Source organism: Eurosta solidaginis, chromosome 3 (genome assembly GCF_040869045.1).
Source record: "Eurosta solidaginis isolate ZX-2024a chromosome 3, ASM4086904v1, whole genome shotgun sequence".
Classification (NCBI taxonomy): domain Eukaryota; kingdom Metazoa; phylum Arthropoda; class Insecta; order Diptera; family Tephritidae; genus Eurosta; species Eurosta solidaginis.
The window spans coordinates 174,486,793-174,514,220 of NC_090321.1; the positions used below are offsets into that span (position 1 = coordinate 174,486,793).

Sequence of the window (27,428 nt, forward strand, 5' to 3'; positions counted from 1 at the left end):
CTAGGATGCTTTTAATGCCATAAGTCGAACAAAAATTAACCAATCCTTGTGAAATTTGGTAAGGGCATACCTTCTATGGCGATAACTGTTTTCTGTGAAAATGGGCGAAGTCGGTTGAAGCCACGCCCAGTTTTATACACAGTCGACCGTCTGTGTTTCCGCTCGGCCGTTAACACGATAACTTGAGCAAAATCCGATATATCTTTACTAAACTTAGTTCAAGTACTTATCTGAACTCACTTTAGCTTGGTAATAAAAATGGGCGAAATCCGACTATGACCACGCTCACTTTTTCGATATCGAAAATTTCGAAAATGAAAAAATTCCATAATTCTATACCAAATACGAAAAAAGGGATGAAAAATGGTGATTGGATTGCTTTTTTGACGCAAAATATAACTTTAGAAAAAACTTTGTAAAATGGGTGTGACACCTACCATATTAAGTAGAAGAAAATGAAAAAGTTCTGCAGGGCGAAATCAAAAGCCCTTGGAATCATGGCAAGAATACTGTTCGTGGTCTTACATATATAAATAAATTAGTGGTACCCGACAGATGATGTTCTGGGTCAGCCTGGTCCACATTTACAATACAAGTTAGGGCTACTCTGTTTTAAAATACTCATTAACACCTTTCATTTGATACCCATATCGTACAAACACATTCTGGACTCACCCCTGGTCCACCTTTATGGCGATATCCCGAAGTGGCGTCCACCTATAGAACTCCCTTTTAAAATACTCTGTAATACCTTCCATTTGGTACCCTTGTTATACAAACACATTGCAGGGTTACCCTAGGTTCATTTTCCTACATGGTTATTTTCCCTTATTTTGTCTCCCTAGCTCTCAGCTGAGTATATAATGTTCGGTTACACCCGAACTTAGCCTTCCTTACTTGTTTGGTCAGAACGTTATGATTCTCAAGTTGATGCCGATTTGAAAGCATCCTATCTCATAAAACTTTCGATAAAACCACCTATTTTGGATTTCGCCTTACTTAAGACTTTTATTTAGAAAATTACTTTCTCAGGAATTTACTAATGGTAATACCACCTGAGCATAAATTCAATACATCTTGACGTGGGAGGCAATTATGACAAAAATTTCTGAGATAGGGCGTTTTTTTAATGTTCTGACAGCCAATTTTCAAACTAGAAGCCGATATTCAACTTAGTTTTAATTTATTCATTTAATTTTTTTTGAATATAAGTAGTTTAATTTGAAATGAAAAAGTTTCATTTGATCTGAAAAAGTTTAGTTTGACCTGAAAATGTTGCATACTGTATTTAACCATATTGGAAAACTACAGAAATACTTAAAACTAATCAAAAATAATAATTTACCTTAATTAACTATATAAATAAAATAACACAAATTAGTTGACATTAATCAAAGCAAATTTAGTAATTAAAAATAATTAAAGTAATTATATTATTCATGCAGTTGAAAACAATTAATTTTATTTTTATAGAATTTAGGCTAGGGTTTTTTTTACCAATGAGGTGGGTTACTGCACGGGAATCTTCATTATTATGACCCAACGTTTCGCTAAGCTACTTAGCTTCATCAGGGGTAAGAATGCATTTTATCATCACATAACAGAAACGAAAATGTACGAATTATAGGCAAAGAAAACAGAGAGGAAATAAGATACACAATCGAAAGTTGACCACAAACGCAGATGGTACCTTCGATATAAGTTTAAATTAAAAATAAAGATGTTTATTTTTTGAATCTGATTGTATTGGTTTAACGCATGTACATTAGTCTGTGTTGGTATCCAAAAATAAATTGTCCGCCCCTAAATTTGAGCTACTGTTTAGGGGGTTTCGGAAAAAATTAAAAACATTTTTTTTTTGATCCTTTGATCCTTGAACTAATAAGCGATCTTGGCGTCGCACGGGTAATTTTTTGGCAAACCTAGAAAGCAGCGTACAATACAAAAGACTTAATTCACGTCAAGATTGAAAAAAAAGATGCAAGGCGCGATTCAGCTCCCTAGAGATTTAGGACGAGCTTCTCTTCAAATTTTTATGACAGAAATACACTCGGAGTGTTCGCCCAATCAGTGCCGAGGGACGAGCCTGCTTAGAAACACTTTTTTCTTAATTGAAACAACTTTTTCAAAATTCGTCATATTGCTTTGCCCAAGACTTGAACCCTGGACCTTCAGGGAGGTAGCCGGAGCACGCTTCCCCCACACCAACGGCGTCAAGATTTATCCCCGCAATTTTATATTGAAGATCGCTTTCATTAAGTAATTTTCTGGCCTTATCGATGCTACAAATAACACATAACGAATAGCTTGTAATAAGAGTCAGGTTGATTAGTAGCTGTAAAAAACGTTAAAGGCGCTCGCTATAACTTCTTTGTTTATTAACTAAGGTAAATTGCTCAAAAGCAACAATGTCATGAATTTGGAAGTACTTTCCCCTGGTTAAAGAAAAAGGATTCTTTAGGGGGGAAATCCTCAATTAGCTAACCTAATCATGTGAAAACGACTTCACAACTCGAAAGGACATTAAAAGAAAATGTGCAGATTTCCAAGACCAAAGAAATCGGATGTCAGATAACCATGTTACAATAAAAAATAATATTGACTGTATTTCGAAGGATCCAAAAAAATTGTTTGAAACACTCTCAACATAAGCCTAAAATTTAGGGGAGGATTTTTACAATATATTTTTATCGACCCAGTCTAATGTACAGATGGAAGTGAAACTTATTTTTCAAGAATTTGGTTTTTCATGTTTAGTTTAATTCAACTTATTAACAAATCCTGTTTTCTGTTCTTATTAATATTTTCATGTCAATTCAAAACATATTGTTGATGCTGTGATAAAATTATAAAAAAAAACTAAGTTCTACCTCTGAGGAAGCTAAGGACCTTAGCGAAACGTTGGGACATAGTAGTGAAGATTATCTTGCCTGAAGACTACTATAATAACACGATTGCTTCTTCTTGATTATTTTCCATACAGCGCCGTGTACTTTAATATGTCAGTTAATCGAAATCAATTAAAATTTTCTTTTGAGTTGACATTCTTCTGCACGGCGAATTTGTTGAATTCGCTTTGCCACCACCTGGTATGGATTCGCCTTGCAAAAAACCTATATTACTGGAAACTGTCGACAAGGCAGTGCAAAAGAAAAAATTTAGAATTTTTTTTGAGCATACTTTTCAACCTAAATTGAAGTCAAGTTTTAAAAATAAACAAAATTTTTGATTTTTCTTCAATTTTGTTTTTCACTTTAAAATTTTCTGTGAAATGTGCATCTGCATACAAATATAGTAGTTAACATATAGCCAAGGCCGCGTTGGGTAGTGATGTGGTAGGTGTGGCGATCGATTGGTAAATACGGTGCCAATTAGTTGAGTTTTTGCAGTGAAACCAAATCGACACACGATGATGGAATGTGGATCAAAGTCTGCACAAATTTTTCAGAAATGGTCACTTACTCTTCAAAAATGTGTAAATAGCGACATGATTAATGTTAGCCGCTTCATTTTACCCTAGATAGAGGCAGATTTCGAGATGTGATCCAATACGGTCGGCGAAAAAGGCCGTACAAGTTGATACAGATGCAGTTTCATGTATTTCTATCTTGGGAACACCTACTATGAACCCTTCTTAGTCCATGTTTATTTAAAGTATGCATATCTGCAGATTGTAAATACAACAAAAGTTTCAAAGTGCAAATTTTTGTATTAATTTCCAAGCAATTGTATTAACATCTAACAATTTAGATTGTTAAATGTACTCGCACAGTTTTGCCAGCTTTGTACCTAAATTGTAGCAGTGCTGAAAATTTTCGTTGGAATATTATTTTAGGTACCTAAAATTTAGGCTAACTCGCACCCAGCCTTAATATCGAAATAACTTACAAAAAAGTGGAAAATGATATAAAAGTGTACACTCACACTTTTTCTTTTGTGTTCATAGGTACTATCCCTCAATAAACCCCAAATATAGTCTCCCATCATGTTTTCATTATATTGGCCTTGATAACGTTGTTCGAAGAAGAGCCTAAAAGTTCTGCTTTACTTTTTGGTAAATTTAAATCTCTAATCAAAACATTAAAATCTTCAGTAGTGATGAAATGATGTTTTGGTTGTTCTGGTGTAGGTAAAAACTCTTTATCGGCATTGCTTTTATAAGAACTAAGAGATGATCCACTATACTGCGATAATTTTTTCGGTGGCTCTGGTACTGGTCGTGTCAGATCGTGTGCGACTGGAGCAGAAGATTCAAGATCAGGATATTCGATAGGTTTTGCATTTTTGCCTCTACGTCTTTTACTCGGATTGACAATGCAAAAGTAGCAGTATTTAACGTGGTCTTTTGGTGTTCGCCAGATTCTTGGTGTTTCAAATTTCATAGATCTTTTCTCACCTCGATACCAACCTAAAACATAGAAAGAGAAATCAATATGTCTACTTTATTTAATTTACTATTTAAATAAAATTTGCTTGCCTTCCAAAGATCTTTTACAATAACTACAAGCAACATGTGGAGCCCATGTCTTGTATTGATTCCAAACAGGACAGCCAAAATATACTTCGTAGGCTTCACAGAGGATGAGAGATGTATTTAATTAATATGTTATATCTCAAACTTTAATAAATTGCCTACATATACAACAAAAAGCCTCAGCTTCATATTTACACTTTAGCGACGACATTTTAGGTTATTCTAGATTTATACAAAAAACCTGATCCTTGTTTAGTTATCACTCTAGCGCCAAGAGTATTGTTACTATAACTATTACGAAAGCAAACTTTATACCGAAAAAGGGTATTTTCTTTTCGTTTTTGTTTATAATAAAACAGAAAATCATGAAATAAACTTTAGGAGAAAGAACACAATTTTTTTTTTATAGAGTCGTGTAATTAATAACACTCGACAAAAAAAATGTGGTATGTACATGGGACTAGAGTCTAGAATCAGCGCCCCGAAAAATGTATAGGAACATGGGTCTAGTCTCATGCACATACCGCTTTTTTTATGTACCGGTGTAATCAGTACAATTTTTTATCAATATTTAACAGGTATGGTGGTACTTTACAACCAATTTTACTTCTGGTAGTAGTTATTTTTTAAATTATAAGGATGCAGTTAATCCTTTAAACATTTTTTAAACTTTCATGAACAAAATTATTATCATTCTTTGCATAATTTTTTCAGCAAATTCATCAACAAAAAACAAATTAATTATAATTATTATTAAGTCGGTCACATGCCGATGGGCTTACCACCACAATTTCTTATCTTCTTTTGATGTAAAGTAGAGCAATTCCGAAGATCAGAAAAAAAACTATTTTAACTCAATTTTATAGGCCGCAAATATACTTTGTAAGAGATTATATCAAAATGTTAGCAATACAACTCAATGATAATAGATATAAAATTTAAATATTTACAATTCTACAATATATGTAGCTGTTTCACGACCATGACAAACAAAAAACCTGATTATTTAGTAAATAATACACCTAGAATGTTGAAATTTGACGTGTGGACTGATATTGAGTCTTTTGATAAAAATTTGAAAAAATTTTTTAAAATGGGCGTGGCACCGCCCACTTGTGATAAAATCAATTTTACAAATATTATTAATCATAAATCAAAAATCGTTAAACCTGTCGTAACAAAATTCGGCAGAGAGGTTGCCTTTACTATAAGGAATGCTTTGAAGAAAAATTAACGAAATCGGATAAAGACCACGCCGACTTTTATATATATACAAGATTTTTAAAAGGACCGTGGACGAATAAAATAAGCTATATCTTTGCAAAAAAGAGCTTTATATCAATGGTATTTCATTTCCCAAGTGGATTTATAACTATAAATAGGAAAAACTTCAAATTTAAAAAAATGGGCGTGGCACCGCCCCTTTTATGACTAAGCAATTTTCTATGTTTCGGTAGCCATAACTCGAAGAAAAATTAACGGATCGTAATAAAATTGGGTACACATATTTTTCCTATAGCAGGAAATATTTCTAGTAAAAATGGACGGGGTCGGTTTAAGACCACGGCAACTTAGATATAAAACAAGTTTAAAAGGGTCGTAGGCTAGAATAATAAGCTATAACTTAGCAAAAATTAGTTTTGAATCAATGATATTTCACTTATCAAGTTTTATTGTAAGAGGAAATGTGGAGACATTTTTTTTAAACGGGTGGTGCCACGTGTTATGTAGAAAAGTAGTTTATCTGAAATGAAATGTGCAATTGAAGCTCACGCTGAGTATATAAAGTTCGGTTACACCCAAACTTAGACACCTTTACTTGTTGATGATTTTTTTGAATAAAATTTCCAAGACAACGTGATTTACATCCTCTCGTTATTTAGTTAGCCGGTAATAGTTAGCTTCTTATGTGCACTTTGTTTTTACGAAATCAAGGAATTTCGATTTATAAAAACAAAACACACTAAAAAACTTTCACCTACCAATTAATAAATTAAATTTTGTATATGAATTAAGCGGGGACTGCCATCATTGCTTTTAAATGTATGAAAACATTTATTTGAAGCAATTTTTAATTTATAATGATATTTAATAACTTTGGAACAATTTTGAGAAATTTTAAAAATTAAATTATGAATTGTAAGATTTGCTTGCACTGAAAAAATTTCACTTGGAAAACATAAACAAATTAAGCGAGCAACATCAGTGTCGCTTAATTTATTGTTGCTTTTAAATTGGAATTTTTTTCTAAGTGAGCACAAAAATACTTCTAAATTTTTTGATAGAATAAGAGGCGCATATATGGGGAAATCCGCCAAACTTTGGTTTTTTTGGAAAAAAATTTTTTTTGAAACATGGTATCACGCAAATTCTTTTTGTTAGGAACATTGAGGGGTAAATTGGAGCTATAGTGCATCACCGTTACTCGTCTTACATAATGCCCCAAGAAGATATAGTCAAAAGATCGAGCAAAATATATATAAATTGAGGTCGCAATGTTAAATATACATTTGTTTCAACACTTCTGTACCGATTATATCGAAATTTTAACAAAATATGGAGATATACGCAGCTGTTAGCTATGTAAATTTCTTTTGATACACGAGACCCGGTTTTGTAGATATCGGTAAAAATATAAAACCGAATAACCGCCAAAATTTTTTTCCTACAAAGTTTGCAGCACATTTATTTAAACACCTTTCTACCGATTCATTTGAAACTTTAAAAACATATAGATATGTGAACGAAGTATGTTTGGGTAAAAAAGTTTTAATACCCGTGATCGGGTTTTGGAGATATTGATAAAAATATAAACCCGGAAGACCTTAAATTTTTTTACTTATTTAAACACTTCTAAACCGATTGCGTTGAAATTTTATCAGGATATACATAGCTATGTGGGTTATATTTAGGTAAAATTTTGTTGATACCCGAAACCCGGTTTTAGAGATATCGGCAAAAATATGAAACCGGGTAACCGTCAAATATTTCATACCCGTTTGTTAATTTTTTCTCTACACCAAAGTAGTATACCATCAATTGCCTCATCTTGGAATATTCACGCAAGGAAAGTTATTGATGTTTGTACATGGGGAAAATATACGAAATTTTCGCCAAAAATTGGCAATCGCCAAAAAGTGTAGATTTTTTTTGTTTTTTTAATTTTTGTACCAAATTTGTTTCTTTTCATTTACTTTTAAATAAAACCTGGTTAAAAAAAAAAATTGTCTACACTTTTTGACGATTGTCAATGTTTGTCGAAAATTTCGTATATTTTCCCCATGTACAAACATCAATAACTTTCCTTGCATGAATATTCCAAGATGAGGCAATTGATGGTATACTACTGTGGTGTAGAGAAAAAATTAACAAACGGGTATGAAGTGATAAAAGTAAAATTGTAGCTGTGGCTACAAAAAAACATGCTCCTGAAAAAAATTTACGCAACCAAGTGCTTCCACTTTTCTGCCTCTACCTTCAAAACTGAAAGGGGCACATCGAACTTGAAGTCCCAGGTACTTTTAGTCCCTGATTATTGTGCATAATCCAAATTTCAATACTCAGTTGCCTCAAAAAGCTATAAGCAAAAAACTGTCAATATTGAAAATGACAAAAAAAAAGTATCGCTTCTTTGATTGATGATAGTTTTGAGTATTGGAGGGGCACATTAATTTTGCTCATATTTTTAGAATCTCCGTCTCAAAAACAACATTCAGTTTAAATTCCATAGCGTTTCAGCGATGCCTCAAAATTTTATCGAAAAAATTCAAAAAAAAAAAAACATCAAGGGTGTCGCTTGAAAAAGTGTAAAAATCGATGTTTTTTACGTTTCGAAGTTCTGCAAAAACTTACTATAAACTATCTTGATTAATAAAATCATCAGATCGGATAGTCAAAAGGTCAAACTTAATGCCCTTGTACTTTTTTCTGGCCTTAAGTTTTTTGCCCGTGTATAAAACCCGAGTATTCAAAAAAGTAAAAGCTTTTGGGATTTGCCCATATATCCTTAATTTTTTCGCGAAATTTGATAACAATGGACGAATTGAATTGAATTGAATTAGGAAATTGAATGCATAATTTTTTTGGCGTTTCGTTTAAATAACTTCCTGGTACTCAGACTTGTTAAACTTCCATTAACATTAATAATCATTAATTTCTTAGCCTTTTTTAATTTCAATGATTAACTAATTTTATTCTCACGGCCTCCAATCAAAAATGATTGAAAGTAATAGAACTTAATCAACCGATTAAAACTGATCAAATAATGAATAAAGTTGAACAATTATTACACTAAGGCCCGGTTTTTCAGTAGTTGGTTAAGCTTAGCTTAAACTAAGTTTGCTTAAGCTCTAGTCAAATTTGAACTCCAGTTAAACTACTGAGCAGTATAGTTCAGTCACCAAGGCCACCTTTGGGGTAGGCTCTTTTGTACGGCAACACTGTTTTTTTGTTATCTATATAAATTTTAAATACGCCAACAGCTGGAATTTGTTTACCCAACAAACATGGACAAAATATTTCTCCAGCCCTAGATAAATATACATCTAGTTCTGGAGCTGATATCCAACATCATCCTGTAATTGTTCTTAAACCAGATAGCTATCAAGTTGTTATCCAACTCCATTCTCCAATTACTATCCAACCTTTGAGAAATTTTGTAAAATGTATAGTTCCCGAGTTGTCCTCCAACGATGTTTTCAAATTATTTTCCGACGATTGAGAGATTTTGTGAAATGCACAGCTTCCAAATGCATATCCAACACATTTCTTCAATTTATATCGAGTTTAGGTGTGCTGAAAAAAAATCTTCCCCTAGGTGGTACCACCAAATCCAACAGCTGTTTATTGTGACAAATAAACACCTGGTTGATAGCAGTAAAGAAGCGATATTAATTAAAAATAAGTTACTCATATTTTATTTTATTTTCGTGAAAATACTATAGCATTGTAATCTTACATTTGAGTCCATTGAGTGAACTACACATAAATACAAGTTGGGAACTATCTTTTTTCAACGTAAGTAATAGCATTTTCTGCTTTATAAAAAATTTCTTTTCTATACTCAGCTGAGCAGACCTCACAGAGTATATTAACTTTGTTCGCATAACGGTACACCGTAACGGCATAAACTAATCGAGGTAGGTATAGACTTCTATATATCAAAATGATCTGGGTGAAAAAAGAAATTCATTTAGCCATGTCCGTCCGTCTGTCCGTAAACACGATAAATTGAGTAAATTTTGAGGTATCTTAATGAAATTTAGTATGTAGGTTCCTGGGCACTCATCTCAGATCGCTATTTAAAATGAACGAAATCGGACTATAACCACGCCCACTTTTTTGATATGGAAAATTTCGAAAAACAGAAAAAGTGTGATAATTCATTACCAAAGATGGATAAAGCGATGAAACTTGGTAGGTGGGTTGACCTATTGACGAGAATAGAAAATTAGTAAAATTTTGGACAATGGGCGTGGCACCGCCCACTTTTAAAAGAAGGTGATTTAAAAGTTTTGCAAGCTGTAATTTGGCAGTCGTTGAGGATATCATGATGAAATTCGGCAGGAACGTTACGCCTATTACTATATTTGTGCTAAATAAAATTTTGCAAAATCGGATGACGAACACGCCCACTTTTTAAAAAAAATGTTTTAAAAGTCAAATTTTAACAAAAAGTTGAATATCTTTACAGTATATAAGTAAATTATGCCAACATTCATCTCCAGTAATGATATGGTGCAACAAAATACAAAAATAAAAGAAAATTTCAAAATCGGCGTGGCTCCGCCCTTTTTCATTTAATTTTTCTAGGATGCTTTTAATGCCATAAGTCGAACAAAAATTAACCAATCCTTGTGAAATTTGGTAAGGGCATACCTTCTATGGCGATAACTGTTTTCTGTGAAAATGGGCGAAGTCGGTTGAAGCCACGCCCAGTTTTATACACAGTCGACCGTCTGTGTTTCCGCTCGGCCGTTAACACGATAACTTGAGCAAAATCCGATATATCTTTACTAAACTTAGTTCAAGTACTTATCTGAACTCACTTTAGCTTGGTAATAAAAATGGGCGAAATCCGACTATGACCACGCTCACTTTTTCGATATCGAAAATTTCGAAAATGAAAAAATTCCATAATTCTATACCAAATACGAAAAAAGGGATGAAAAATGGTGATTGGATTGCTTTTTTGACGCAAAATATAACTTTAGAAAAAACTTTGTAAAATGGGTGTGACACCTACCATATTAAGTAGAAGAAAATGAAAAAGTTCTGCAGGGCGAAATCAAAAGCCCTTGGAATCATGGCAAGAATACTGTTCGTGGTCTTACATATATAAATAAATTAGTGGTACCCGACAGATGATGTTCTGGGTCAGCCTGGTCCACATTTACAATACAAGTTAGGGCTACTCTGTTTTAAAATACTCATTAACACCTTTCATTTGATACCCATATCGTACAAACACATTCTGGACTCACCCCTGGTCCACCTTTATGGCGATATCCCGAAGTGGCGTCCACCTATAGAACTCCCTTTTAAAATACTCTGTAATACCTTCCATTTGGTACCCTTGTTATACAAACACATTGCAGGGTTACCCTAGGTTCATTTTCCTACATGGTTATTTTCCCTTATTTTGTCTCCCTAGCTCTCAGCTGAGTATATAATGTTCGGTTACACCCGAACTTAGCCTTCCTTACTTGTTTGGTCAGAACGTTATGATTCTCAAGTTGATGCCGATTTGAAAGCATCCTATCTCATAAAACTTTCGATAAAACCACCTATTTTGGATTTCGCCTTACTTAAGACTTTTATTTAGAAAATTACTTTCTCAGGAATTTACTAATGGTAATACCACCTGAGCATAAATTCAATACATCTTGACGTGGGAGGCAATTATGACAAAAATTTCTGAGATAGGGCGTTTTTTTAATGTTCTGACAGCCAATTTTCAAACTAGAAGCCGATATTCAACTTAGTTTTAATTTATTCATTTAATTTTTTTTGAATATAAGTAGTTTAATTTGAAATGAAAAAGTTTCATTTGATCTGAAAAAGTTTAGTTTGACCTGAAAATGTTGCATACTGTATTTAACCATATTGGAAAACTACAGAAATACTTAAAACTAATCAAAAATAATAATTTACCTTAATTAACTATATAAATAAAATAACACAAATTAGTTGACATTAATCAAAGCAAATTTAGTAATTAAAAATAATTAAAGTAATTATATTATTCATGCAGTTGAAAACAATTAATTTTATTTTTATAGAATTTAGGCTAGGGTTTTTTTTACCAATGAGGTGGGTTACTGCACGGGAATCTTCATTATTATGACCCAACGTTTCGCTAAGCTACTTAGCTTCATCAGGGGTAAGAATGCATTTTATCATCACATAACAGAAACGAAAATGTACGAATTATAGGCAAAGAAAACAGAGAGGAAATAAGATACACAATCGAAAGTTGACCACAAACGCAGATGGTACCTTCGATATAAGTTTAAATTAAAAATAAAGATGTTTATTTTTTGAATCTGATTGTATTGGTTTAACGCATGTACATTAGTCTGTGTTGGTATCCAAAAATAAATTGTCCGCCCCTAAATTTGAGCTACTGTTTAGGGGGTTTCGGAAAAAATTAAAAACATTTTTTTTTTGATCCTTTGATCCTTGAACTAATAAGCGATCTTGGCGTCGCACGGGTAATTTTTTGGCAAACCTAGAAAGCAGCGTACAATACAAAAGACTTAATTCACGTCAAGATTGAAAAAAAAGATGCAAGGCGCGATTCAGCTCCCTAGAGATTTAGGACGAGCTTCTCTTCAAATTTTTATGACAGAAATACACTCGGAGTGTTCGCCCAATCAGTGCCGAGGGACGAGCCTGCTTAGAAACACTTTTTTCTTAATTGAAACAACTTTTTCAAAATTCGTCATATTGCTTTGCCCAAGACTTGAACCCTGGACCTTCAGGGAGGTAGCCGGAGCACGCTTCCCCCACACCAACGGCGTCAAGATTTATCCCCGCAATTTTATATTGAAGATCGCTTTCATTAAGTAATTTTCTGGCCTTATCGATGCTACAAATAACACATAACGAATAGCTTGTAATAAGAGTCAGGTTGATTAGTAGCTGTAAAAAACGTTAAAGGCGCTCGCTATAACTTCTTTGTTTATTAACTAAGGTAAATTGCTCAAAAGCAACAATGTCATGAATTTGGAAGTACTTTCCCCTGGTTAAAGAAAAAGGATTCTTTAGGGGGGAAATCCTCAATTAGCTAACCTAATCATGTGAAAACGACTTCACAACTCGAAAGGACATTAAAAGAAAATGTGCAGATTTCCAAGACCAAAGAAATCGGATGTCAGATAACCATGTTACAATAAAAAATAATATTGACTGTATTTCGAAGGATCCAAAAAAATTGTTTGAAACACTCTCAACATAAGCCTAAAATTTAGGGGAGGATTTTTACAATATATTTTTATCGACCCAGTCTAATGTACAGATGGAAGTGAAACTTATTTTTCAAGAATTTGGTTTTTCATGTTTAGTTTAATTCAACTTATTAACAAATCCTGTTTTCTGTTCTTATTAATATTTTCATGTCAATTCAAAACATATTGTTGATGCTGTGATAAAATTATAAAAAAAAACTAAGTTCTACCTCTGAGGAAGCTAAGGACCTTAGCGAAACGTTGGGACATAGTAGTGAAGATTATCTTGCCTGAAGACTACTATAATAACACGATTGCTTCTTCTTGATTATTTTCCATACAGCGCCGTGTACTTTAATATGTCAGTTAATCGAAATCAATTAAAATTTTCTTTTGAGTTGACATTCTTCTGCACGGCGAATTTGTTGAATTCGCTTTGCCACCACCTGGTATGGATTCGCCTTGCAAAAAACCTATATTACTGGAAACTGTCGACAAGGCAGTGCAAAAGAAAAAATTTAGAATTTTTTTTGAGCATACTTTTCAACCTAAATTGAAGTCAAGTTTTAAAAATAAACAAAATTTTTGATTTTTCTTCAATTTTGTTTTTCACTTTAAAATTTTCTGTGAAATGTGCATCTGCATACAAATATAGTAGTTAACATATAGCCAAGGCCGCGTTGGGTAGTGATGTGGTAGGTGTGGCGATCGATTGGTAAATACGGTGCCAATTAGTTGAGTTTTTGCAGTGAAACCAAATCGACACACGATGATGGAATGTGGATCAAAGTCTGCACAAATTTTTCAGAAATGGTCACTTACTCTTCAAAAATGTGTAAATAGCGACATGATTAATGTTAGCCGCTTCATTTTACCCTAGATAGAGGCAGATTTCGAGATGTGATCCAATACGGTCGGCGAAAAAGGCCGTACAAGTTGATACAGATGCAGTTTCATGTATTTCTATCTTGGGAACACCTACTATGAACCCTTCTTAGTCCATGTTTATTTAAAGTATGCATATCTGCAGATTGTAAATACAACAAAAGTTTCAAAGTGCAAATTTTTGTATTAATTTCCAAGCAATTGTATTAACATCTAACAATTTAGATTGTTAAATGTACTCGCACAGTTTTGCCAGCTTTGTACCTAAATTGTAGCAGTGCTGAAAATTTTCGTTGGAATATTATTTTAGGTACCTAAAATTTAGGCTAACTCGCACCCAGCCTTAATATCGAAATAACTTACAAAAAAGTGGAAAATGATATAAAAGTGTACACTCACACTTTTTCTTTTGTGTTCATAGGTACTATCCCTCAATAAACCCCAAATATAGTCTCCCATCATGTTTTCATTATATTGGCCTTGATAACGTTGTTCGAAGAAGAGCCTAAAAGTTCTGCTTTACTTTTTGGTAAATTTAAATCTCTAATCAAAACATTAAAATCTTCAGTAGTGATGAAATGATGTTTTGGTTGTTCTGGTGTAGGTAAAAACTCTTTATCGGCATTGCTTTTATAAGAACTAAGAGATGATCCACTATACTGCGATAATTTTTTCGGTGGCTCTGGTACTGGTCGTGTCAGATCGTGTGCGACTGGAGCAGAAGATTCAAGATCAGGATATTCGATAGGTTTTGCATTTTTGCCTCTACGTCTTTTACTCGGATTGACAATGCAAAAGTAGCAGTATTTAACGTGGTCTTTTGGTGTTCGCCAGATTCTTGGTGTTTCAAATTTCATAGATCTTTTCTCACCTCGATACCAACCTAAAACATAGAAAGAGAAATCAATATGTCTACTTTATTTAATTTACTATTTAAATAAAATTTGCTTGCCTTCCAAAGATCTTTTACAATAACTACAAGCAACATGTGGAGCCCATGTCTTGTATTGATTCCAAACAGGACAGCCAAAATATACTTCGTAGGCTTCACAGAGGATGAGAGATGTATTTAATTAATATGTTATATCTCAAACTTTAATAAATTGCCTACATATACAACAAAAAGCCTCAGCTTCATATTTACACTTTAGCGACGACATTTTAGGTTATTCTAGATTTATACAAAAAACCTGATCCTTGTTTAGTTATCACTCTAGCGCCAAGAGTATTGTTACTATAACTATTACGAAAGCAAACTTTATACCGAAAAAGGGTATTTTCTTTTCGTTTTTGTTTATAATAAAACAGAAAATCATGAAATAAACTTTAGGAGAAAGAACACAATTTTTTTTTTATAGAGTCGTGTAATTAATAACACTCGACAAAAAAAATGTGGTATGTACATGGGACTAGAGTCTAGAATCAGCGCCCCGAAAAATGTATAGGAACATGGGTCTAGTCTCATGCACATACCGCTTTTTTTATGTACCGGTGTAATCAGTACAATTTTTTATCAATATTTAACAGGTATGGTGGTACTTTACAACCAATTTTACTTCTGGTAGTAGTTATTTTTTAAATTATAAGGATGCAGTTAATCCTTTAAACATTTTTTAAACTTTCATGAACAAAATTATTATCATTCTTTGCATAATTTTTTCAGCAAATTCATCAACAAAAAACAAATTAATTATAATTATTATTAAGTCGGTCACATGCCGATGGGCTTACCACCACAATTTCTTATCTTCTTTTGATGTAAAGTAGAGCAATTCCGAAGATCAGAAAAAAAACTATTTTAACTCAATTTTATAGGCCGCAAATATACTTTGTAAGAGATTATATCAAAATGTTAGCAATACAACTCAATGATAATAGATATAAAATTTAAATATTTACAATTCTACAATATATGTAGCTGTTTCACGACCATGACAAACAAAATGAGATTTTAATCATTTTTTCAGGTATTCCGTGTGCCTGAAACGGCTACCGTGCTCCTCAGGTAAATGCCTAAAAAAAGACAAATTAGAACTGAATGCATAAAAAAAAATTTATTAAAAAACAAAAATTGGTAAAATTAATTCAAAGATTTGTTGGCATTAAAGTAAATCTTAAGATTTCAATTTATTTATAACCTTGGCTGTAATAACATTGAATACAACTATTAATTTAAATATAATACATACACGCAAATACATACATCTATCCACATATATTTGTATATCTTGTACCTATATACATACTTACATATATGTATAACGGCACTAAAGACATTGTACTTTATTGATAATTATTAAAGTAAACTGTTGCCGGCAAATATACATTTTTGTGCTATAATTTTGTATCCGAGCTGTGCCAGATAATGTACATTAGCAAAACTATCATAATATTTTTTTTAATTTTAATTTTATCTTATTAAAAAATTACAAAAATAGTCAATTTTAAAAACTTTTTACTTAATAAGTTTTCGAAATCTTGTACATAAGTAGAAATGCTATTTTGTTTCTTTTCGTGCACAACACTTTTTTGCAATTTAAACTGATTTAATCTTAATCTCTTCTTCTTTTGTAAAAATCTAGTGGTGGCGTTAAATTCTCGGATCTCACAGATAAAGAAGGTAATTATATTCATCTACTAATTGATCAAATGTATATATCACTATATAAAAGCTATAGAAATGTAAAAGAGAAATATTAGCAAGCAGCAAAAATGTCAAAAAACAAATACATTTATTTTGCGTTATATGTATGTATGTGCATTAGGGTGTTTTCGTTTAAGAGAATATTTTTTTCTTTATCCAACTAGAAAATATGAATAGAAAATCTATAAATGTGCATTACACAGGCTCAGAAGATCATTCATAAATTCGATTCCTCATATACATAAGTTACAAGAAATTTGTTTGGCTTAAGATAAATGACATTAAAAATAATCGCACAAAGCTGGACAATGAAAATTGTTCAATGATATTAATTAAGATATAGAAAGAAACCCCTCCTAACAAACACCTCTATTAGGGCGGAGAGTTTTTCATAGTCCAAGTTTTGGGTACAGTTTTTAGAACAAATTGCGTTCCGTTAGACGGACAATCTCTTGGCCGGACGCGGGCAGTTATTCGCTTTAAAATCGAATGAAAAGCTCGAACCTCTGAAAAATCAATCAAAAATCTGTCTTGCACGGACTTGAACTCCTCGTAAGCGGACAAAGTGAGAGAATAAATATCAATTTATATATTTGTACTGGTTGCGAACATATGTACATATATTCCAGCTGCAAAATGCGGCTCTCCGAATAAAACCAATTTCGTGTTAGATAAATATGTACTCAAGTTTAAGAAGTGTCACAGACTGTTACTACTAAGCAGGCATGCTTAGCCAACGAACCGATATCATTTCGTTTCGATAATTAACGTTAATAAACGAAACGAAGTCAATTTGTTTCGTTTATTAACGTTAAGAACGTCAAATTAACGAAATGATTTCGTTCGTTTTCTGCCATATCAAAACGAAATCAAATCGTTTATGTTGATTATTAATTTCAAACTATGCTGGCAAAGCTGATTGATGGCGGAGTCATCAAAGGTGAAAGCATTAGCCAAGCTGATTGCAACTTTTCTCATGAATTTTGACAGTACGAACATTTCTCAGAGTATTTTTGACATTACCATCAACGAATTAGGCAAACAAATTACATGGAGTTTGTGTGTGTATGTCCGCTCGCTGTTACCACCTTACGGCTTCACCATGGCTATACCATTGCCAGCACAATTCAAACATAAAGAATCAAGTTTTTGTTAACGTTTTTAACGTTAACGAAAGCTTTTCGTTTCGGTTAAAAACGAGATACAATTTATCTTGATAATTTCTTTATCGATAATATTTCGAAGTGTTTCAACGGAAACGGTGGAAATTTTTTGATAAACGATTAGCTTAACGTTAAGGTGCATCCCTGCTACTAAGCATCGTTTTTATGCAAATGAAAAGTAAGACTCCTAGATTGCGTGAAGTTAGGTTAAGTTGAACTGGTCGGTCCGTAAGGATTTCACATAAACTGAGTGTGTCCATAGAGTTACCGGAAGCTTATTCGACGATCAAACTGAAAAACCATCCAAAAACCATGACCTATGTCGTGAAATAACAACGTTCTCTTTTTTGAATATACTAAAAGTTACCTAGGGCCCACCCCACCAGGGGCTTCTAGACATAAACATTTGATTTGACATGATCTTTGATACTTTGCCGCCCTACGCTCGGTTTCACATCTTTCCTACTTAGGTCGTCATGTGCAGCTATTGTCTCCTCTTCCAGTTCATTCTTACCGTTTATGCCCATATGACCGGGCCCTATAATGATTTTAAGCTTCTCCCTCTTCCAATTCTTCCAAGTGCTTAGTTAGGGTGCAACTTCTAGTTATTGTGCTTTGCGAGATTATCGCTCAATGACTTCGTGTAGGTCAATACAAACGTTTACGCGACCGCAGTTTGCGCAGTTTTTTCCAGTATCTCTGCCAGTTTGTACGATCTTGTTATTACCATAAATCTCCCGGTTAAAAGTCCGATAGGACTCCTAAAATACTCATAAACTCTTTCCGGCTACATTTATGACTCTAATAAACTCTTATTACATGACACCTATTTGGCTTATTTGGGAGGTTTGTATTTTGAACGCATGGAGTGACAGTCTTCTTTAGAAACAAAAATATTTACTTTTATATTTGTTTATAACCCGAAACCCCCGTAAAAAATGATTTGCGATTGAGCATTATAAGGTTATTAACGAACTGCGGCTAGTTAGGTCAATTTTGATAATGGCTTCAGACTCAGCATAATAAAGTGCGCCTCGTTTTTTTAACACGCTTATATTAGCTTCACTTGTATGTATGCTTCTTTGTAACTCTCTGGCTAGGCGCGCAAAGGAGAGTTAGACCCATCTAACGGAAATTATTAAAGACTCGCGGCAGTGGTTAAATAACTCGCTACGAAACGAGTTGTGTTTAATAGCGGAGACACGAACCTCTGTGTTACGGTGCTATCAACATAAAATATCTAAGTGGATTGTAGATATAAAACGGCCCCATATTTGCGTGTTTTTCAGTTTTTTATACTCAGTTGAGCAGAGCTCACAGAGTATATTAACTTTGATTGGATAACGGTTGGTTGTACAGGTATAAAGGAATCGAGATAGATATAGACTTCCATATATCAAAATCATCAGTATCGAAATAAAATTTAATTGAGCCATGTCCGTCCGTCCGTCCGTTAACACGATAACTTGAGTAACTTTTGAGGTATCTTGATGAAATTTGGTATGTAGGTTTCTGGGCATTCATCTCAGATCCCTATTTAAAATGAACGATATCGGACTATAACCACGCCCACTTTTTCGATATCGAAAATTTCGAAAAATCGAAAAAGTGCCATAATTCATTACCAAAGACGGATAAAGCGATGAAACTTGGTAGGTGAGTTGAACGTATGACGCAGAATAGAAAATTTTTAAAATTTTGGACAATGGGCGTGGCACCGCCCACTTTTAAAAGAAGGTAATTTAGAAGTTTTGCAAGCTGTAATTTGGCAGTCGTTGAAGATATCATGATGAAATTTGGCAGGAACGTTACTGCTATTTCTATATGTATGCTTAATAAAAATTAGCAAAATCGGAGAACGACCTTGTAAAGTCAAATTAAAAAAAAAAGTTAATATCTTTACAGTATATAAGTAAATTGTGTCAACATTCAACTCCAGTAATGATATGGAGCAACAAAATACAAAAATAAAAGAAATTTTCAAAATGGGCGTGGCTCCGCCCTTTTTCATTTAATTTGTCTAGGATACTTTTAATGCCATAAGTCGAACAAAAATTTACCAATCCTTGTGAAATTTGGTAGGGGCTAAGATTCTAGGACGATAACGGTTTTCTGTGAAAAAGGGCGAAATCGGTTGAAGCCACGCCCAGCCATACACAGTCGACCGTCTGTCCTTCCGCTCGGCCGCTAACATGATAACTTGAGCAAAAATCGATATATCTTTACTAAACTCAGTTCCAGTAATTATCTGAACTCACTTTGTATTGGTATAAAAAATGGCCGAAATCCGACTATGACCACGCCCACTTTTTCGATATCGAAAATTACGAAAAATGAAAAAAAAATGTCACAATTCTATACCAAATACGAAAAAAGGGATAAAACATGGTAATTGGATTGGTTTATTGACGCAAAATATAACTTAAGAAAAAAACTTTGTAAAATGGGTGTGGCACCTTCCATATTAAGTAAAATAAAATGACAAAGTTCTGCAGGGCGAGATCAAAAGCCCTTGGAATCTTGGCAGGAATACTGTTCGTGGTATTACATATATAAATAAATTAGCGGTACCCGATGGTCTGGGTCACCCTGGTCCACATTTTGGTCGATATCTCGAAAAAGCCTTCACATATACAACTACCACCACTCCCTTTTAAAACCCTCATTAATACCTTTAATTTGATACCCATATGGTAAAAACACATTATAGGGTCACCCCTGGTCCACCTTTATGGCGATATTTCGAAAAGGCGTCTACATATAGAACTAAGGCCCACGCCCTTTTAAAATACTCATTAACACCTTTAATATTGTACAAACGCATTCTAGAGGTACCCCTGGTCCACCTTTATGGCGATATCTCGAAAAGGTGTCCACCCATAGAACTGAGGCCCACTCCCTTTTAAAATACTCATTAACACCTTTCATTTGATACCCATATTGTACAAACGCATTCTAGAGTCACCCCTGGTCCACCTTTATGGCGATATCTCGAAAAGGCGTCCACCCATAGAACTAAGGCCCGCTCCCTTTTAAAATACTCATTAACACCTTTCATTTGATACCCATATCGTACAAACAAATTCTAGAGTCAGCCCTGGTCCACCTTTATGGCGATATACCTAAATGGCGTCCACCTATAGAACCATTGCCCTCTTAAAATACTCTTTAATACCATCCATTTGATACACATGTCATACAAACACATTCCAGGGTTACCCTAGGTTAATTTTCCTACATGGTGATTTTCCCTTACTTTGCCTCCATAACTCTCAACTGAGTATGTAATGTTCGGTTAAACCCGAACTTAGCCTTCCTTACTTGTTTTTAACTATATTTATTGTGTGTATATCGACGCTTGACTGGCTTTTATTCCTGTTATATAAGGTCTATGAAGGTTGTTATTTTAGCGCGACAAAGCAGCTCGGCAAATAATCACAAATGCCGCTGTTGCCAAATTAAACCTTACCCTATTTTTGGCAACCAACAGAGCAACCCCCGGTAAAACTAGCCGATCCGTCGTGAGGACTTGGCAAAGGGCAGAAACTTTATTTTGTCTAAACTAAAATAACAGATAATAAAAGATAAAAATAATTCTTTGCATGCTTCTTTAAAATATTTTTCTCCACAATCATACGGCAGTCATCGAACTGAAACGTGATATTTCGCGATTTTATTTGAAATAGATTTTGTGGTTTTGGACTTTCGAGGTAATGCCACACTCACAGTTTTTCCTCTTATTTGCGCTGTATTTAGGTTTTCAGGGGGAACATAGAAAACAAATACCATCTTAAAATGAAACACCCTAATAAACATATGCAATCGTAGGAAGACTGCTTAACTATTTGAAAAAGTGAATTCAGTAAAATCCATATTAACTTATACGAGGAGACTAATACTATTTTCACACAGACGGCTTATTGAATAATAAAGGCAATTTTCTACATTAATACGCTTATTGAGCTCAATCTTCCCTACAAAATTCGAATCTATTATTATTTCATTAGTAGCTAATCGAATGCCTAATGAAGTCAAAAGCACAATGCAACTCTGTTGGCAGCGTTCCGTTTCCGTTTCCGCTTCTTAGTTTTTGGTGTCTTCAGTGCTTAAAAATGTCATTTGTCAAAGCAAATGTCATTGTCTGCATGGCGGAACGATACAAGGTGGCCGCATCGAACAGCTGATTATAACCTTTTTTATTTGATTTGATACATCAACTACCGGCGCAGTACGATTTTGACATTTGTCCATCGAATTTACAAGTACATGGAATTTTTTTTGTTTGTAGGTATGTCACCATGCTCCCACCTTGTATCGTTCCGCCATGATTGTCTGTCTCATCCTTCATACTAATCGAGCAGTTACTTCTGTGTGAAAGCAAAAAATTACGATTTCATTAGCAGGTGAAATGAGATCATTAAGTTTCTGTGTGAAAACAGTATAACAAGCTTAACTTGGTTGACAAAAAAAAAATCGCTTGCTATTGAAATTTATGTATATCCTTATCAGAATCAGCATTAACTGCATCAATTATATCCGCGTGGCTGTTAATGACCTTTCCCCCTCAAAATTCGTTTAATTTATGGAAATGTTCAGAAATCACAAAACGCCGCATCTGCGAAGTGATGATATTTCTTTGTAAAATATATAAGAAAAAGTTGATCGATATTTCAACAGGCTGAGCTAGTGGGTTCAACATAAGATAAGTTATGATGAACTGGCTGGTTCGTTAGGACCTCACGAGTCCATAGTGTTACCTATCAGAAACTGGGACCTATGTTATAAAATAACTCCGCCCTCTTGGCAAATACTAGAAGCTTTCTTTGACCTATACTAATTTGTGGCTTCTAGATCTGATAGCTATGCCACTTCCAAGAGCTGGAGTATTAGCCTTGCGAGCGCAAAGCATGGAAGCACAAAACGTGCTCGTCGTTTCCTGTCGAACCCGCCTATCCACATCTGCTATCACTGACAAGGCCTAATTTAAAAGCATGCCAGAAGGCAGTGTCCAGTCAGAATACCTATCATGAACTCACAGTATTCTTTTTTCAATGAAGAGTAACTTTGTTAGTCTAAGGCTGGAAGACTTGGACGTGATCTTCGACACTTTGCAATCCTTGGTTCCACGCCTTTTCTGCTTGGTCGATCCTGTTCATCTCTCGCCTTGTTTAATCTCACCTAATCTAATTGGAATATTCGTGCTCAACACGACGAGGCCGTCATGCACTGTCCCGCAATTGTTTACAGTCAGACAGCGTAATCTTTATTCATGGACTAGCAGACGTTGCTCTGCCCTAGCATTGGTCTATATGCATAACTTCTAAGCAGTTTTTACCTCTTATTCTCTTATTCTCTCTTAAGGGGGAGATCCCTATCTTTTTATTCACTCTTCCTTCTGCCTCTCGCCTTTTCTGCGTCTCTTTCTCCCTCTCCGTCTTTTCTCTACCTTCGTCTAACTCTATCTTTTTCTTTCTTATACAACTACCACCACTCCCTTTTAAAACCCTCATTAATACCTTTAATTTGATACCTATATGGTAAAAACATATTATAGGGTCACCCCTGGTCCACCTTTATGGCGATATTTCGAAAAGGCGTCTACATATAGAACTAAGGCCCACGCCCTTTTAAAATACTCATTAACACCTTTAATATTGTACAAACGCATTCTAGAGTCACCCCTGGTCCACCTTTATGGCGATATCTCGAAAAGGTGTCCACCCATAGAACTAAGGCCCGCTCCCTTTTAAAATACTCATTAACACCTTTCATTTGATACCCATATCGTACAAACAAATTCTAGAGTCACCTCTGGTCTACCTTTATGGCGATATCTCGAAAAGGCGAACACCTATAGAACTGAGGCCCACTCCCTTTTAAAATACTCATTAACACCTTTCATTTGATACCCATATTGTACAAACGCATTCTAGAGTCACCCCTGGTCCACCTTTATGGCGATATCTCGAAAAGGCGTCCACCCATAGAACTAAGGCCCGCTCCCTTTTAAAATACTCATTAACACCTTTCATTTGATACCCATATCGTACAAACAAATTCTAGAGTCAGCCCTGGTCCACCTTTATGGCGATATACCTAAATGGCGTCCACCTATAGAACCATTGCCCTCTTAAAATACTCTTTAATACCATCCATTTGATACACATGTCATACAAACACATTCCAGGGTTACCCTAGGTAAATTTTCCTACATGGTGATTTTCCCTTACTTTGTCTCCGTAACTCTCAACTGAGTATGTAATGTTCGGTTAAACCCGAACTTAGCCTTCCTTACTTGTTTTTAACTATATTTATTGTGTGTATATCGACGCTTGACTGGCTTTTATTCCTGTTATATAAGGTCTATGAAGGTTGTAATTTTAGCGCGACAAAGCAGCTCGGCAAATAATCACAAATGCCGCTGTTGCCAAATTAAACCTTACCCTATTTTTGGCAACCAACAGAGCAACCCCCGGTAAAACTAGCCGATCCGTCGTGAGGACTTGGCAAAGGGCAGAAACTTTATTTTGTCTAAACTAAAATAACAGATAATAAAAGATAAAAATAATTCTTTGCATGCTTCTTTAAAATATTTTTCTCCACAATCATACGGCAGTCATCGAACTGAAACGTGATATTTCGCGATTTTATTTGAAATAGATTTTGTGGTTTTGGACTTTCGAGGTCATGCCACACTCACAGTTTTTCCTCTCATTTGCGCTGTATTTAGGTTTTCAGGGGGAACATAGAAAACAAATACCATCTTAAAATGAAACACCCTAATAAACATATGCAATCGTAGGAAGACTGCTTAACTATTTGAAAAAGTGAATCCAGTAAAATCCATATTAACTTATACGAGGAGACTAATACTATTTTCACACAGACGGCTTATTGAATAATAAAGGCAATTTTCTACATTAAGACGCTTAATGAGCTCAATCTTCCCTACAAAATTCGAATCTATTATTATTTCATTAGTAGCTAATCGAATGCCTAATGAAGTCAAAAGCACAATGCAACTCTGTTGGCAGCGTTCCGTTTCCGTTTCCGCTTCTTAGTTTTTGGTGTGTTCAGTGCTTAAAAATGTCATTTGTCAAAGCAAATGTCATTGTCTGCATGGCGGAACGATACAAGGTGGCCGCATCGAACAGCTGATTATAACCTTTTTTATTTGATTTGATACATCAACTACCGGCGCAGTACGATTTTGACATTTGTCCATCGAATTTACAAGTACATGGAATTTTTTTTGTTTGTAGGTATGTCACCATGCTCCCACCTTGTATCGTTCCGCCATGATTGTCTGTCTCATCCTTCATACTAATCGAGCAGTTACTACTGTGTGAAAGCAAAAAAATTACGATTTCATTAGCAGGTGAAATGAGATCATTAAGTTTCTGTGTGAAAACAGTATAACAAGCTTAACTTGGTTGACAAAAAAAAAAATCGCTTGCTATTGAAATTTATGTATATCCTTATCAGAATCAGCATTAACTGCATCAATTATATCCGCGTGGCTGTTAATGACCTTTCCCCCTCAAAATTCGTTTAATTTATGGAAATATTCAGAAATCACAAAACGCCGCATCTGCGAAGTGATGATATTTCTTTGTAAAATATATAAGAAAAAGTTGATCGATATTTCAACAGGCTGAGCTAGTGGGTTCAACATAAGATAAGTTAGGATGAACTGGCTGGTTCGTTAGGACCTCACGAGTCCATAGTGTTACCTATCAGAAACTGGGACCTATGTTATAAAATAACTCCGCCCTCTTGGCAAATACTAGAAGCTTTCTTGGACCTATACTAATTTGTTGCTTCTAGATCTGATAGCTATGCCACTTCCAATAGCTGGAGTATTAGCCTTGCGAGCGCAAAGCATGGAAGCACAAAACGTGCTCGGTCGTTTCCTGTCGAACCCGCCTATCCACATCTGCTATCACTGACAAGGCCTAATTTAAAAGCATGCCAGAAGGCAGTGTCCAGTCAGAATACCTATCATGAACTCACAGTATTCTTTTTTCAATGAAGAGTAACTTTGTTAGTCTAAGGCTGGAAGACTTGGACGTGATCTTCGACACTTTGCAATCCTTGGTTCCACGCCTTTTCTGCTTGGTCGATCCTGTTCATCTCTCGCCTTGTTTAATCTCACCTAATCTAATTGGAATATTCGCGCTCAACACGACGAGGCCGTCATGCACTGTCCCGCAATTGTTTACAGTCAGACAGCGTAATCTTTATTCATGGACTAGCAGACGTTGCTCTGCCCTAGCATTGGTCTATCTGCATAACTTCTAAGCAGTTTTTACCTCTTATTCTCTTATTCTCTCTTAAGGGGGAGATCCCTATCTTTTTATTCACTCTTCCTTCTGCCTCTCGCCTTTTCTGCGTCTCTTTCTCCCTCTCCGTCTTTTCTCTACCTTCGTCTAACTCTATCTTTTTCTCCTTCCCTATTTTCTCTTCTCTCTAGTTCTTCTCCATCCCTTTTTCCCAGTCCCAGTACCACCCAAGTTCAAGTCACATTTCCAGTTCCAGTACCAGTCCCAATCCCAGTCACAGTCTCAGTGCCACTCCGAATCCCAGCCCCAGTCCAAGTCCAAGTCCCAGTCCCAGTCGGGACTCCCTGCTCCATTTCCCGAAAAAAAGTATATTAAATACTAATCTAGGCAAAGGGCTACCTATATACAAAATTTCAGGCAAAGCGAACCGTGAATAGAATTTGTTCGAATAGATCAGTCCCTGATTCACTTCCCGGAAAGAAACTTCACAGGAACGCTATCCTATCTTCAAGTTGGATCAAACTGCACACGGTGTGCAAATTTGATTGAAATCGGTTAAGTAGCTTAGAAGTCCATCGCGGAAAAACAATGTGACACGAAATTTATATATATTAAGATTACAACTGGAAAACAATTACTTTGGTGCTCCCGAAAGCGTTTTGGTCGTTTTTTTGGTACAAATTTATATCACATCTTAGGATATACGAAATGGAGAAATGTTGCATTTACGAAAGGGGTATAACAGCAGGTATAAAAACAGCCGAAGCAACAGGAATAATAACAGACAAATTAGTTCTATTAGCTAAAATATAAATAAATTGGGGGTTTTAAAATTTTTTTTTTTGCTATAAATGCTAAATTTCATTCCGATTGAATAAAAGAAAGAAACAATTTATGAAATCGGCCAAACCGAACCCTGAATCAAATCGAAAATAACATTAATAAAATAAAATAATATTAAAATCGGTATAGCCGTTTTTCAGCTTTCAACGTACTAACGCACATAAATTCATTATACTCAGCTGAGCAGAGCTCACAGAGTATATTAATTTTGTTCGCATAACGGTACCCCGTAACGGCATAAACTAATCGAGATAGATATAGACTTCTATATATCAAAATGATTTGGGCGAAAAAAGAAATTCATTTAGCCATGTCCGTCCGTCCGTCTGTCGGTAAACACGATAACTTGAGTAAATTTTGAGGTATCTTAATGCCATTTAGTATGTAAGTTCCTGGGCAGTCATCTCAGAACACTATTTAAAATGAACGAAAATCGGACTATAACCACGCCGACTTTTTCGATATCGAAAAACCGAAAAAGTGCGATAATTCATTGCCAAAGACGGATAAAGCAATGAAACTTGGTAGTTGGTAGGTGGGTTGACCTTATGGCGCAGAATAGAAAATTAGTAAAATTTTGGACAATGGGCGTGGCACCGCCCACTTTTAAAAGAAGGTAATTTAAAAGTTTTGCAAGCTGTCACTTGGCTGTCGCTGAAGATATCATGATGAAATTTGCCAGAAACGATA

The 27,428-nt window shown here is 34.7% G+C and overlaps 1 protein-coding gene and 1 long non-coding RNA gene across 2 annotated transcripts in view; one reads left to right on the forward strand and one right to left on the reverse strand.

Moving 5' to 3' along the window:
* The window catches only part of Ttd14 (TRPL translocation defect 14), a 172,354-nt gene that overhangs the window by 50,672 nt on the left and 94,254 nt on the right, over positions 1 to 27,428 (forward strand). The window contains exons 3-4 of the mRNA XM_067773903.1: positions 15,774 to 15,811; positions 16,389 to 16,426. Coding sequence (XP_067630004.1) covers positions 15,774 to 15,811; positions 16,389 to 16,426 — 76 coding nt within the window. The remainder of the gene's footprint in view (positions 1 to 15,773; positions 15,812 to 16,388; positions 16,427 to 27,428) is intronic.
* LOC137244634 (uncharacterized) lies at positions 13,522 to 16,420 on the reverse strand. The gene is made up of 2 exons (XR_010951134.1): positions 14,759 to 16,420; positions 13,522 to 14,689 (listed from the first exon to the last, which is right to left on the reverse strand). It is a non-coding gene; the product is annotated as an uncharacterized lncRNA (long non-coding RNA).